This window comes from Diplotaxodon limnothrissa, linkage group LG14, assembly GCF_057381915.1.
Source record: "Diplotaxodon limnothrissa isolate DT_005_m linkage group LG14, D_limnothrissa_male_GT1.1, whole genome shotgun sequence".
In the NCBI taxonomy this organism is placed as follows: domain Eukaryota; kingdom Metazoa; phylum Chordata; class Actinopteri; order Cichliformes; family Cichlidae; genus Diplotaxodon; species Diplotaxodon limnothrissa.
In genome coordinates, this window is record NC_140609.1 from 41,587,676 (window position 1) to 41,602,466 (window position 14,791).

The 14,791-nt window shown below is 44.0% G+C and overlaps 1 protein-coding gene across 1 annotated transcript; it reads right to left on the reverse strand.

The window, feature by feature from the left end:
* Window positions 1-2,547: 2,547 nt before the first annotated feature.
* Window positions 2,548-3,477, reverse strand: LOC146619557 (olfactory receptor 52K1-like). Its single transcript, XM_085370566.1, has one exon. It carries the CDS (start codon window positions 3,475-3,477, stop codon window positions 2,548-2,550), a length of 930 nt encoding a protein of 309 aa, XP_085226692.1.
* Between the last annotated feature and the right edge of the window lie 11,314 nt (window positions 3,478-14,791).

Consider the following 14,791-nt stretch of genomic DNA (forward strand, 5'->3'; position numbering starts at 1 on the left):
CATGGAGACTTTAAAACAGCAGCAGAAGGTTTCAGTAGTGTAGTCTAATTTGTTCTTTTCATTTAATAATAGGGTCCATATTATATCAACAGCTACATTCACCCTGGAGAGAAACTAGTGAGGGAGACCATCAGGACCAAGCTGGGTTTCTGGGTCCAGAGGTTTGGAGAAACTTCTTCCCTTTCTTTCATCACAGCTGTCCTGTGCCAGATGTTCTGTTGACCCGCTGAAAGAGGCATCATTTAAGAAACACCAGGAAGACTGAAGCTCATCGCATTGATCAAGCAGGACTCATGATCTTCACCAGCAGCTCCCTCACAGGGAAATCTTCAGCACTCCTCCGTAGGCCCGCCCCAGGAGATGGATAAACCCAGCATTTCATGAACACTGTGATGGAGACCTTTGCTTTGTGTAATGTTATAAATACTCAGATACTCCCCAGAGGCTTCGGACTTTTACATAAAGATATTATATTCAGTCCTGTAGAAAGTTATACATTTAAAAATATATGATCCTCTCTGGTTACTCTGGTATGAATAACTCTGAATCACTTTATGGTAAATAACACACCATCTGCAAAAAACTGAAAGAATTCCAGATGACAAGTTTGTAGTTCAATATACAAGTGACGACCTTTGACCTTCATCAGGTTTTATTTAATTGTGTCAGAGAAAATCTCATGTGCTCTTCATGCAGCTGAGTGCATCAACACGTTTAACTTACCGAAAAAGTGCAGCGGGGCCTCGGGTCCTTCTGTCGGGTAGTCCAGTTTACTGAAGAACACCTCGGGCTGTCAGGTTAAAACACTCAGTCGTGTTTTCATAGCGTAAACGCTGGCCCTCCTCTCAGAGCGTACGCTATGCGTACGATACGCAAGTTTCTCCGTGACTGCAGCTGTCAGTCAAAGCTGCTATGATGACGTTTCACCCCAATTTAACATCACCGCGGTAGGAATTAGAATCAGACTTATGGGAGAGGAGACCCCTTGAACATAAATCAGCGTGATGAGAACTATTGATAACAAAAGAAAGAATCTTATCTGAGGAGAATAAATTTATTTTAGTCTGACCCCAGTCCCATCCACTAACACGGAGGAGGCGGGGTTTATGACCTATGCCCTATGCTGCAGCCAGACACCAGGGGGTGATAGAGACGTTTTGGCTTCATTTTTGGGGAGCCTTCGCGTCGTCCATGTTTTCTACAGTCATTGGTCTGAGCTGTGGTAGAATTCTTCAGAATCAGAATGGGTTTATTGCCAGATGTTGAGGTTTACAACATCTTCATCTTCATATTGTTTATTGGCGGTTGGTAAACAGCAAAATGGTGGATTACCGCCACAAACTGGTTTGGAGTGTGGACTGAAATGACAAAAAAACAAAACAAGAAAGACAAAAACCCAACAAAAAACATTCAAATCCTGTGGTAGAATTCTTCGTTCCTTCACTGTCACACGTTGATGATGTAATTGGAAATCTATTAGGCTGGGACCTGACAACAGTGCCACCTGCAGGAAGCTACTCTCAGTCTGATAGCTTGTGTTCTGAGACCTGACACCTTACTTCTGAGACCTCGGACCTGATGGGTTTTTGTCTGGAACCTGAAGCCTGAAAAAAAAAATTCTGAGCCCTTAGACCTGAAGGCTTTTTTCTGAGACCTGAGACCTGACTTCTGAGACCTGTTGGATGTGCTGATCTTCTAAATAGCTCTGAGAAAGGTGGAAAAATGAAATGAAGCCAGCATGTGAGATCGTCACATTGATTTCAGACTTTTTCCTTTGATTTGGGTTCAGTTTGTGTACACTTCTAGTGGAAAAAGATAATTTACGAGTCCAGTGACATACATTTTTTCTTAGAATGGAATGATGATCATTGTAGAGTAGTCTCCTCCTCCATGAGTCACAGGAAGCAGAAGAGAGTCAAGACAGAACGATAACACAACTTTTCTACTGCTGCTCTACAGGGTGTGCACAGTTAAATTATGCTGGTTAATTTTGTTGAGCATCTGTGCACTTTCTTAAAAGAAATAAGTGGCTGAGATGGATGCCATATGTACTATTAAAAGTATTTTTTTTCTAGTTTTCACGGTGCTTCATGAATGTGAGAGGAGATAAAAAGGGAAAAATTGTGGACATCCGTACAAAGTGGGATTTCTTTGGACCAGAGTAGATACACTGCTTGAGTGTAATGTTTTATCTGAGTGGTGTAGCATACATAGCAGGTGTGATAGCAGCACACTGACACCTGGTGACTATATTGCTGTACTACACCATTCTGAGTGCCAGTGTCTCTAAAGACATGAAGATGCAGATGTTTAAACCGTTTCCCCCCCCCTGATTTATTCAACTGCTATGTTATAGTCATAGTTAATTTCTATATGGTAATGTTCTTCTCAGCATCTGATTGTCAAATACATACCATACAAAATAAAATGAATTGCACATATGTAAGGCATCATATGTTATTACATGATTCCAACTATATGTTTAATAAATATAAAGAAAATTCCAAGTTATTGAAATATTTATATTTGCTCTGAAAAAAATATGGGTCAGACTCTCAGTGTATTGAGGATGTGCTGTCGGATCTCCTTAGTTCTGATGCCGTAGATGATCGGGTTGAAACAGCTTGGAAAGAACAGGTACAGTATGCTGAAGAAAATCCTAATGGCTGCAGGGAGACCGTTTCTTATTCGATATGAGAGGAAAGCTGTGAGTATGATGGTCAGACTAACAGTCATGACCACGATGTGCGTTACACAGGTGTGAAGAGCTTTGGCACTTGACTTTCCTGAGCTCAACACAGAGCTGAATATGACTGTGTAAGAGGCAGTGATGAGGAAGAAGTCAGTCACAGGGACAGAGAAGACTGAGATCAACCCCACCAGGCTGTTAATGGTGGTGCTTCCACAGGCCAGCTCCACCAAGGCCATGTGCTCACAGAAGCAGTGGTTTATCACATTTCTCAGACAGAATGGCAATTTTCCAGCCAGACTGACCACCACCAAGACAGCAAACATATTTCTGATGGAAAAAGGGATTACAAATTTAAGAAATCTTGCTAAAGCCATTTGTTCTTGATAGTGGAGCGGGGTGCAGATGGCAAAGTAACGATCTAGAGCCATCCACAGCAGCAGAGTGGACTGAAAGGCTCCTAACAAGTGAATGAAATACATCTGAACAAGGCAGCCGATGAGAGAGATCCCCCTCCAGTCGAACAGGAAGCTCAGCAGCATGTGGGGAACAAAGAATACAGGGAGGCTGAGGTCAATGCACGCCATGCTGGCAATGAGGATGTACATCGGCGAGTGGAGGCTTCTCTGTGAAACGATCACGTACACCAGCAGGGAGTTAGCAAACAGTGACACAACAAACATGAAGGAGAACGGGATGAAGAGGAACGGCCTCAGCTCTCCGAGTTCACTAAAGCCATCCAGGAAGAAATATTTGTGTGAGGAGATGTTCTCCTTCACTGCCTCCATCTCTGTCGCCTCCCCAACCCTCCTAGTTTTTAGCTGGATCAGGCTGAAATGAGACAAAAAATCAGAATAATCCACAGTGGTTTAATACAAATTGAAAGAACTGATAAAGAAAGCTGGAGCCAAAGACACAGACTCTGTGTTCTGTTGACACTTCAACCTTCCAGCGTTGGCTAACAGACGGTTAACCCCTTTTTATAGAATACAGCTTGTAGTTTCTCTTTGCAGCATAAAAATAATTTGTTTAACAGCACTCAGTAGACTGACCAATACTCAAAGCAATGGGAAAGTCCAAACTCTCACTCACAGATAAGAGGAAATGAGTTAAGATCTTTAGAAACAACCGAGGAACCACAAAGTCCCAACCCTGCCATGAACGACAAACTGCTGCAACACCAGTGTCACTGTTTAGGCCTCTTGCATGAAAGTGTGATACATACAACAGTCGTCTTTACACACATTGATATCTTCTAAACAGAGATGGTGCGCCATGTTTTATGTGTGTCCACAGAATTCTGAAATCCATGAATGTGGCTCAAGGACGATCTACAATAAACATTCAACAGTTAGAGCTGTTTCTGTTTGTCAGATGCTGATTGAATCAAGGAGCTCCTTCACAGTTTTCACATGGACTCTTTTCTTATTCAGAACTACATAAGCTTTATCCATGACATAAATATTGGAAGCTGAACCTACAAATGTTAGAGGATTTATGAAATCAAGCAGGAGAAATCTTCATTACACAGTTATATGATTTCCACCTCACTCTTTCTTTACTTTGTAGTCACATTTTAATTCTACTTGCGGTTCAGACTCTCAGCTATTTCATGTCAGTGGAGCCCTCCCTCCCCTCTTCACTTCTCACCATTCTTGTATGTTTTTTTCTACCTTGCCTTTGACTCAAAGGTCAACTTTAGTATGTTTAATATTCAAGTAACAACAGTTAAGAAGTGATAAAAATCTGATAAAAACAGGAGACTCAGACGGTGTGGTGTGCTTTCCACCGCATGGAAAGTTTGAACTGGCTCAACATCAGCTGTTAGTGAAAAACACACGAGCAGCACAAATGATCACAGCAAACAAACCTCACTCACAGCCGAGGCAGCTCATGTGTCCTCTCAGAGTTCACAGGGTTCACATTGAAGACAACACTGAAAGCACACTCAGAACAATCGGTTCAGTGAAAAATCAGTCAGTTCCTCAGAAATATTAGAGTACGGGAACTCTCTGCTGCATATAAAGAAGAATGAAGACTTTTATGAAAGATTATTCATAAAGAGTCAGAGGTTACCTAATTGTTCCTGAATGGAAATAAATGAGCAGGCTTGACTTGCTGACTGTGTGCCTCGATTGCAGGCGGATGGTGTCAAACCCTGATCCACCTCCATCCATTCCTCCATCCACCTGTCCCTGCTGATCTGACTGAGCACTTTAATACTCTCCGTCTGACGCGACCACTTTGCAACCCTGTTGGTGTGACCAGCTGAATATCACAGAACACATGGTCAAAATAACAGACACACTGTGGGAAAATGTAAAGAATGCAGTGTGTATGAACATCACTGTGTTGATGAACTAATGCTAAAGCCCTGATGCTAAATTCAAACAGCACACTGCAGTTTGTGTCCTGTTTTTAGACTTGTGTTTTGATCTTTACTTTCAGTTTTACTTCCTGTTTACTTCCAGGCACCAACAATGCTTGTTCCAGTAACCCTGTAGGTGGAACGATGACATGCGTTCAGCTGTGTTGTTGGCAGTTGTGCTGTGCGGCCTGTTAGATCTCTTACATCTTGTGTCTTATGTGAGAAGCTTGTAATGACTCCAGCTTCTTTACAAAACTGCCTGCTGTTTGTCACCGACTATGTTCACTGTTTTTATGGACAGAATTTCCAGGTGGGACAAGTGATGGAAGTTTTTCACCTTGGTGGCATCAGGATCTCTTCTATGTTGGTTGCAGACTATGCGGTTGTTTTGGCTGTATAAGGTAGTGGCCTCCACCTGTCAGTGAAGTAGTTTACTGCTGAGTGTGAAGCGGCAGGAAGGAGAATGAACACCTCCAAGTCTGAGGCCTTGGTTTGAGTGAACACTTCAGGTCAGGGAAGAGTTGGTGTCCCAAGTGGAGGAGTTTAAAAAATTATATTTTTTAAGGGATCTTTCCTTTCGGGCTTGGTTAGCCTGTGTGACCTCGGAGGCAGCTGATAGGGAACCCACAGGCCAAATGGAACGCGCCACGGGCAGTGGCTGAAGCAAAAACTCTGGTGTGGGAGGAGTTCGGAGAGGCAATGGAAAAAGACGTTCGGACTGCCTCGAAGAGATTCTGACAAACCGTCAGGCGTCTCAGGAGGGGAAAACGGTGCTCTACCTGCACTGTGTATAGTGTGGGGGGAGCGCTGCTGACTTCGACTGAGAAAATTGTCGGGCGGTGGAAGGAATATGTTGAGGACCTCCTTAATCCCACTGACCTCCTTAATCCCCAGCAGAGTCTGAGGACAAAGGGCATGACCCGCCAATCTCTGGGGGCGAGGTCACTGAGGCAGCTAAACAACTTCTTGGTGGCAGAGCCCCTGGGGTGGATGAGGTCCGCCCCGAGTTCCGGAAGGCTCTGGAAGTTGTAGGGCGGTCCTGGTTGACACGCCTCTACAATGTTGCATGGAGATCAGGGGCAGTACCCCTGGACAGGCAGACCGGGGTGGTGCTTCCCATCTTTGATAAAGCGGACCGGAGGGTGTGTTCCAACTACACGGGAATCACATTCCGCAGCCTCCTTGGAAAGTCTATGCCAGGGTGCTGGAAAGGAGAGTGCGTCCATTAGTCGAACCTCGGATACAGGAGGAACAAAGTGGTTTTCGTCCTGGTTGCGGAACACTGGACCAGCTCTTTATCCTCTCAAGGATACTCAAGGGCGCATGGGAGTTTGCCCAACCAGTCTACATGTGTTTTGTGGACTTGGAGAAGGCATTAGTCTTCTCAGTCTAAACCACAGGTCCCTCGGGGGGTCTTGTGGGGGGTGCTCCGGGAGTATGGGGTGTCTGGACAATTGCTACGGGCCATTCAGTCCTTATACAACCGTTGCAAGAGCTCTGTCTGCAAAGCTGGCAATAAGTTGGACTCGTTCCTGGTGGGTGATGGGCTGCGCCACAGCTGCCAGTTGTCACCGATTCTGTTCATAATCTTTATAGACAGAATTTCAAGGCACAGCCAAGTGGCGGAGGGCTTTTACTTAGGTGGCCTCAGAATCTCAGCCCTGCTTTATGTGGATGATGGGGTTCTGTTGGCTTCATCGGGTGATGCCCTCCAGCTCGCACTAGAATGTTCGCAGCAGACCCAGGACATGCCGGAGAGATCATATTTCTTGGCTGGCCTAGGAACACCTTGTTGTTCCCCCAGACAAGCTGGAGGGCTTCTCTGCTTAGGCTGCTGCCCCCGCGACCCGGCCCCGCATAAGCTGAAGAAGATGGAAGGATGGACACAATTTTTATTTAATTTTTGTTTAACGAGGAAAATATGAATCTTGAAAATAAAAATCTCTTTAGCAAAAGTGTTGTGGCTAAGACAGGCATCAGTAGTTCAATCAGCAGTAATGTTATAGCCTAGTAAAATACCAACTACAAAATATTCAATACAAAAAACAAAAAAACAATGTCCAAAAGTAAAAATTCAAAGCACCTTGTTCTGTATTTTAGGATTATTATTTTTGCATATAGCACATTGAAAAATGCAGTGTGATGTTAGGGTCAGAGTGAGGGCACAGTGGGGACTCTTCCATCATGTATACTGTGTCTTTGCACATTAATGAGTCTCAGACGAGCTTCTCATTGTTTCATCAACAGCAACTGTGATGCAAAACAAGACCCGACCTCAGAGGCCTGTAGCCACTCGGACACTCTGGAGGATTGAACCAGCTACAGGCCAATTAACACACAGTACAGCACGGGGAATAATGGAAGGGGACTCTTCAGAGCGGCTTTGGGACTCTGCTTTGGTGTTTATGCTCCTGTGAGGTGACCACAAGAAAGCTGTTTTGTTTCCTGCAACAACCACACAAACACAAAGTTTGTTACATTCCTCCATAAAAAGGAAAATAATGTGGACAATACTGCATATTAATCAGTTGTTGCATTTTTGAGGTGTGTCAGTGTAGTTCCATTTTTTCTGACTGGCCACAGGCCTCCGAGGCCGAGCCTTGTGTTGCATCACAGTTGCTGAGGAGGATGAAAGAATGAGGAGCTCGTCTGGGACTCATTAACGTGCAAACACACAGTATACATGATGAAAGAGTCCCCACTGTGCCCTCACTCTGACCCTAACAGCACACTGCAATTTTCAATGTTTTATATCCATAAAATAAGCTTAAAATAAATCATTTAGCTTTACTCCTCAGTATTACAGAACTGCAATAAAGTTCTTTGGACTGCAGTTCGGGTTCATGTGTTTCCTCTGTAACAACATGCGTGTCATGTTTAGCCGAACTCAGTGTGTGAGAGGATGTCACAGCTGATTGAATCATTTATGAAATTATGCTGCAGAAATCAAACTGAGATTGGTGGCTTGCATCATAGTAGGCCCTGGCATTCACCCTAGTTTGATTTTTGATTTGGTATGGCTGTATGACGGTTTTTAAAACTTAAATGAGAGAAATGTAGTTTGATTTCCGGTGAAGGTTAAATGTTTCTTTCTCTTTCTTTTCAGGCTGATTGAACTGAAAAGCTATTAGGAAGGAGGGAGCATGCACACACATTTTATCCTGGATGGCTTTAAAGAAACTTCTTGGATGGAAGGTGAAACATCTTCATGAAAGTTAAAGAAGTCCAGCTGCTTTCTTTCCAAGCTCCACAGACTACCACGAGTTGGATGACTGAGAACCTACACAGACCTGTTAGTGAATGGTTTGATAATTAGTCAAAATAATGATTTATTCTGTATTTCAGCAACCAGTTTACACCAGGAACAAACAAAAAACAAACGAAAATTACTTAAACATAAACAAATCACAAAGAAAGAATATTACAGTAGCCACAACTGGACCAAAGAGCTTAGCCTTGTCTACCTCAGTTGGAATACCCAAATGTTTGATCATCTATCATCCACCTGGGCCTTACACAGAGTTTCTGTCTGATTTCTCAGACTTTTTACCTGATTTAGTGATCAGCTCAGATAAAATAATTATTGTGGGTGATTTTAACATCCATGTAGAAGCTAAAAATGACATCCTCAACATATGTCTGTGAAAGTTCTCAGTCATCCAGGTCATCGTAGTCAAAGGAGCTTGCACCCCACCATTTGACCTTAGAACTGAAGAAGCTTCTCAGATGAGAGGTGAAACGTCTTCAAGCAACTTAAAGAAGTCCTCAACATAGCATTTTTTCAGGGTGGGTGGAAGGGAGGACCCAGATGTGAACTCTTGGAGAGCAGACAGTGAATTTATTTACAGTGATAAATTAGTCCAATAGGCAATGCAAGTGTGCAAACAATCATCAGTGAGCCTTCCCCATTTCTCCTGTGGTGCGTGGTACCACCTTCTGTCACTTTCCCAGCAATGACCTGTGCTCATGATTCCTCAACTCCTTCCTCCCTGTTGGAAATCCTTGAGCAGGCAAACACAGCAAACAGTCTCTTCTCTCACTTCACTCAGTTTAGACACCAGAGTTAATACCAGGCTTGGTGAAATATTCCAGCGCTGACTGTCACCGTCTGTCAACAGCTGGGATGCTGAATCAACTCAGCTCCCACGTAGAGGTGCTTCCAGGTCGGATGTCCTTCAGCGCCTGACTTCCAGAAGTGCAACTTCCTTAAACAACACCAGGAATGGAGAGGGAGAAAAACGGGAGAAGGAAAAAAACAACCAAAACAAATCCCACAGGCAGGTGTTGCGTCTCAACACTTCACCAAGTTTTTTGATTCCTCATAGGCATCTGATGGAAGACAACACACTGCTCAGTAGATCATTTAACACTTTTATTCACTTCTAGAAGGGAGATGTGTCCTGCATGGCACACTGCCGTGACGTGCACTTAACAGTTTTATTCCAAGCTGTCCCTGTTAGGTTTATGTTGTTGGATTGTTATTTATGCTTAGAAATATTCAATTCAATTAAATTTTATTTATATAGCGCCAAATCACAACAAAAGTCGCCTCAAGGCGCTTATATAATATATAACCATATATTCTTAGAGGTGTATAATCGATTGTGTAGTGATAGTATGTTTGATCCTTAGCAGGCTGCAAAGACTCTGTGTGCCTCCCAGAGCACTGTGGCATAAACACACATCTTAAGGTCATGAGAGAGGTCATACCTTCTCTTACTGATTTATACTATGGGAGGACACCTACTCTGTATCTGCTATAAAAGCCCTTTGTTTAGGTGGACTGCTGGACTCCTGGTACCAGCAGGTCTGGGGAGTCTTCACAGGTTCACATACCGCAAAGAATGACGGCCCTTTGGCGGCCCAGATCTGGTTTGCCAAAGGTGGCCCACACATTGGCCAGCACAAGGCCAGTTGCAGACACACTGGTGGTCCTTTGCTGGCCCATGTGTGGATTACCTCTGGAAAACCTGGTCTGGGCAACCAAAGGGCCATCATTTTAGAGGTATGTGGGCCAGATATGGCATGCCATCGCATAAACAGTGGCGTCATTGCCAGACCTGGCGCACATCTGGTTGACATACACTCTGCCATGACACCAGTCAGTCAGAAGTGCCAGCTTGATGCCAGATCTGGGCCAGGCCTGTTTTCTATAAGCCTGGGCCACATAAACCAAACCACAAATGAGCCAGATGTGGCATGCCATCACATAGACAGTGCCACCTATGCCAGGCCTGGCCCATATCTGGATGACATACGTCTTATCATGCCAGAAGTCAGCCAGCAGTGCCGGCTTGATACCAGATCCGGGCCAGACCTGCTTGCTATGTGGGTTCATGAGTAAATCATATGAGCCTTATATGATTGACCATATGAAGCAAGCTAAAGCTGATGCAAGTCTTTTATAAGTTTTTCTATTTCTTTTCCATATGGGGTGACACAGTCTAATGTGTTATTAGATTCAATTGGCTTCTCTCAAAATGTAAAAGAACCCACCCACCACTTTAATCACACTCTAGATCTTGTTTTAACATATGGCATAGAAACTGAACATGTAACAGTGTTTCCTGAAAACCCTCTGCTGTCTGATCATTTCCTGATAACATTTACATTTACAATAATTGATTACACAGCAGTGGAGAGTAGACTTTATCAAAGTAGATGTCTTTCTGGAATTCTGTAACTAAGTTTAAGAATATAATCCACCCACAGAGCAGCTACCTGAACGCTACTCCAACAGGTTGATTATTGGACTGGACTCACCCAGGCTGCTACCTCACAGTCTGGCATCACTTTGCCTTCTGACAAAGTAAGACATACAGACTGTTACTGGACTGTTATTCATTCAATTCTCTGAACCATCCTGACTCTCCTCTCCCTCTGTTTCATTGCCCTAGACCACCATCTCTCAGCAACCTTTTTCTTTACAAAAAACTGGAGCTAAATAATGATACTCTTCCAGAACTGCTGACAGGTCTAGGGAAGAGGCTGGTTCAGTAGGACAATTCAATTCAATTCAATTCAATTCAATTCATATAGCGCCAAATCACAACAACAGTCGCTTCAAGGCGCTTTATATTGTAAGGTAGAGCAGCGGGCATTTTGTTCGGTGTAGCAGAACGCAAAAACTGTTCAGGGCACAAAGAACTCCAACCGTAATTCTACCCCTCTCTCAAACAATCTGAGGGTTATGATGTTTAAACCAAGGCTAGCCCAACACCAATCCGGTGTGGGGAGCATTGAAAAGAAAAAGAATGATATGTTCAGTGTGATTACTGGAGAGGAAAAGAGTGATGTCCTCGGTGCAGTGTGTGACTACTGCCAGCGGGCTACCGTTGATCGTTGCTACTTGGAGTGTCTCTGGTAGAGGCATCACCGGGAAGCCTAACTCACAGGCTAGTGGCTCGTCCAGAAAACTTTGTTCTGCACCTGAGTCAATCAAAGCACTGCATGGGTGAGTTAGAGAACGAAAGATTAGTTTAGCAGAACAACTTGGGTGGGAAACAAAGTTAGCAATGGCGCCCGTCCTCTGGATGTCTGGAGTTTTGATCTCCTCCATACCTGCTTCATACCCTGGAGGACGGGGCTGTGGCCCCCCCACACTCCCTAGCAGATCGTTACATGGAGAAACCTCTGGAATGCAAGCATGCTGATCCACACAGGTGTACACACGGGTATTCACAGACGCGGACTACAGCTTTCTTGGCTGCTGCCTCAAAGCACATTGTGCGCTGTCTATCTTGCGTGCTGCACAATATCGTTTATTATTTAGTATCTACTGATATCTACTGCTAGCTAGTTTATTGTGATGGTGCTGTTTTTTTTATTATGTTGCTCTTTGTTGTTTGCTTTCTCTTCTGTTTTTTTTCTCCATACAGGTGACCCAGGAGTTTTGTTTTTTTTGTTGTTTGTTTTTTTTTTTTTCTTTCTTCTCCCCCTTCTCACCGTCTCTTCTCCCCTCTGGTTTTCTTTCTCTCCCTCTCTTTCTTTCATTCTTTCTCCCTGTCCTATCCCCCAGTCATGTCTGTCCCGTTTGTAGCAACTGAAAATAAAATAAATTCATAATTATAATAAAGGCCAATCAAATGGACCAATACGGCAAGGCCATGATGATCCACTTGGTAAAATAAATCCGCTTGGCATCTTTCTTGGCCTTAAGACAACAATTCTGATGCTAAAGATCCAAACGGGACAAAAAAAAAAAAAAAAAAAAAAAAAAAAAGCAATGGCGCCCGTCAGACTCCCCACACTCACTGGCGGTCGGACTCTTTTACTGGTGTGGGAAACTTATCTGAGAAATGTCCCTTCATAACATGCCGACCCAGGACCCAGGAGTGGAGATTTAGAAGGAATAGACAGTGCGTTTTATTTAAAGTGAGAAGAGTTCAGTGACAGTTCAATGTGCAAGCTGTCCCAGATTGAATCTGTGTACGTGATTCCTTCTCGAGCAATCTCCTCTCTGTCGTATGTCATCCAGATGTGGGCCAGGCCTGGCATAGATGGCACTGTTTATGTGATGGCATGCCATATCTGGACCGATTATGGTTTGGTCCATCTGGCCCAGGCTCATAGAAAACGGGTCTGGCCCGGATCTGGCATCAAGCTGGCACTTCTGACTGACTGGTGTCATGGCAGAGTGCAGGGGCGATTCTAGGATCAGCGCTTTGGGGGTGCTGAGCACCCAGAGAGCTGCCTTGGTTTGGGTGAACACTTCAGGTCAGGGAAGAGTTGGTGTCCCAAGTGGAGGAGTTTAAGTATCTCTAGGTGTTATTCATAAGGAGAGAGATTAACAGACAGATCAGTGCAGCATCTGCAGTAATGCAGAAGCTGTACTAGTATGTTGTGGTGAAAAGAGAGCTGAGCATAAAAGCAAAACTGCCAATTTAACCAGTCAGTGTATGTTAAAAATCACAAGTCCCAAATGCTTTCCCAACTTCCCTACACCACATGTATCCTGTCAATTTGTTGGACATGCTCAGAAGTCTACATAACACCAGTTACACCAGAGCTCTGTATTAAACTTACGGAAATGGAAATGCTAAGATGGTGAATGCTGGAAAATTGATTTAGAAGCTCCGCCATCAGATCATGATGAGGAGGAAGGAAGAAGACCCCAACAAGAGAGGATAACCCCAGAGTATCTACAAGACTACAAAAACCAAAGTTCTTGACAAGGCCCTGAAGCAACCACGAAAGGGTGCCTTAATTGTTCCAGACATTTCAAAGCCTAATTTATTAAGAAAGGAAGTAACACAGCGGAGGGGTTTGGTAAGAGATTTAATTAGAGTTGAAAGATATAAACACAACACAGCCTATCATACCCATGCGTATACAGAGGAACCCTGCGTTCAAAAAGCATGGCTCGTGTAAGTTATTTCGGACTCTTAATTAAGCCAGGGCTATATGGGATCCACAGTGTAAAGACAAAGGGCTCCTCGGTGGCCCTCTGAACATACGCAGCATGGCCTCTAAGAGGGAACAAATGGAACATCTCCCCATTAATTCAAATGTTGATTTTATGGGACTTTCGAAAACTTCTTCACCTCTTTTCAGCCGACAGCAGCCAATTGCTCACCATTAAACAACTACTACTTTTAACGAAACTTCAGCTTGTTCAGTTTTTTCCAGCTGACTGTTTTCATTGGTCAATATTTTTGTGAATTTATTGCAATTGTGCAAAGTTTTATGATTTCAGCAACTTTTCTAATATGGACTTCAGCTTCGTCAGTTGTCTTCAGCAGCCTGTTCATCCTTTTCTCCTTTTTTGGGCAGGTGAAGAAGTATAGCTTCTTCACCTCTTTTCATCACCACTTCATCTTCTTGACCTCTTTTCAGCTGACAGCATAGCTTCTTCACCCCTCCCCCCTCCCCTTTTTTTAGCAGACACTTCAGCTTCTTTATAGGCCGATCGTGGCTCAAGAGTTGGGAGTTCGTCTTGTAATCGGAAGGTTGCCGGTTCGAGCCCCGGCTTGGACAGTCTCAGTCGTTGTGTCCTTGGGCGAGACACTTCACCCGTTGCCTACTGGTGGTGGTCAGAGGGCCCGGTGGCGCCAGTGTCCGGCAGCCTCGCCTCTGTCAGTGCGCCCCAGGGTGGCTGTGGCTACAATGTAGCTGCCATCACCAGTGTGTGAATGGGTGGATGACAGGATATGTAAAGCGTTTTGGGGTCCTTAGGGACTAGTAAAGCGCTATATAAATACAGGCCATTTACCATTCTTTTGCATGCTATACATTTTCTCTCTCATCATATCTCTGTCTGGCATGACTACCGATTTGGCTCATTGAGATGAGCAGTGTCCCGAATAAGACAAGTGGCACAAAAACAAACCAATGGAGGCCCAGTAGAGTGCAATCAGATGAAGAGTTTATTAAGAACACACGTGCGGGAAGAAGTACACAGCATTGCATCTGCGGACTTCTTCTGCCAAAAATACACAGAGAATGGTTCATATATCATCAGGGTTTGACGCCCCCTCTTGCGTTCTATAACATATTTTTGTATTTCTAAGAACATCATTTGCATCTTGTACAGACAATGAGACAATTTTTAGAGATATGGTCAGACACAGAAGCTCCTCTTTCTAACATCTTTTCCCAAATATGGCGATGATTTCAGGCCCTGGAGGTCCCCGTGGACTTGTCCTCCTGTTGACCCATCTTCTGTCGCCTGTTACTAAGTAAACTCAAATGCCACAGGTTCCAACAAGAAGCTGAATACATTCAGGCCTTCACTC

Bases quoted from the DNA above. Each gene is read 5' to 3' on its own strand.
- LOC146619557 (XM_085370566.1), bottom strand. From the start codon at position 3,477: ATGGAGGCAGTGAAGGAGAACATCTCCTCACACAAATATTTCTTCCTG.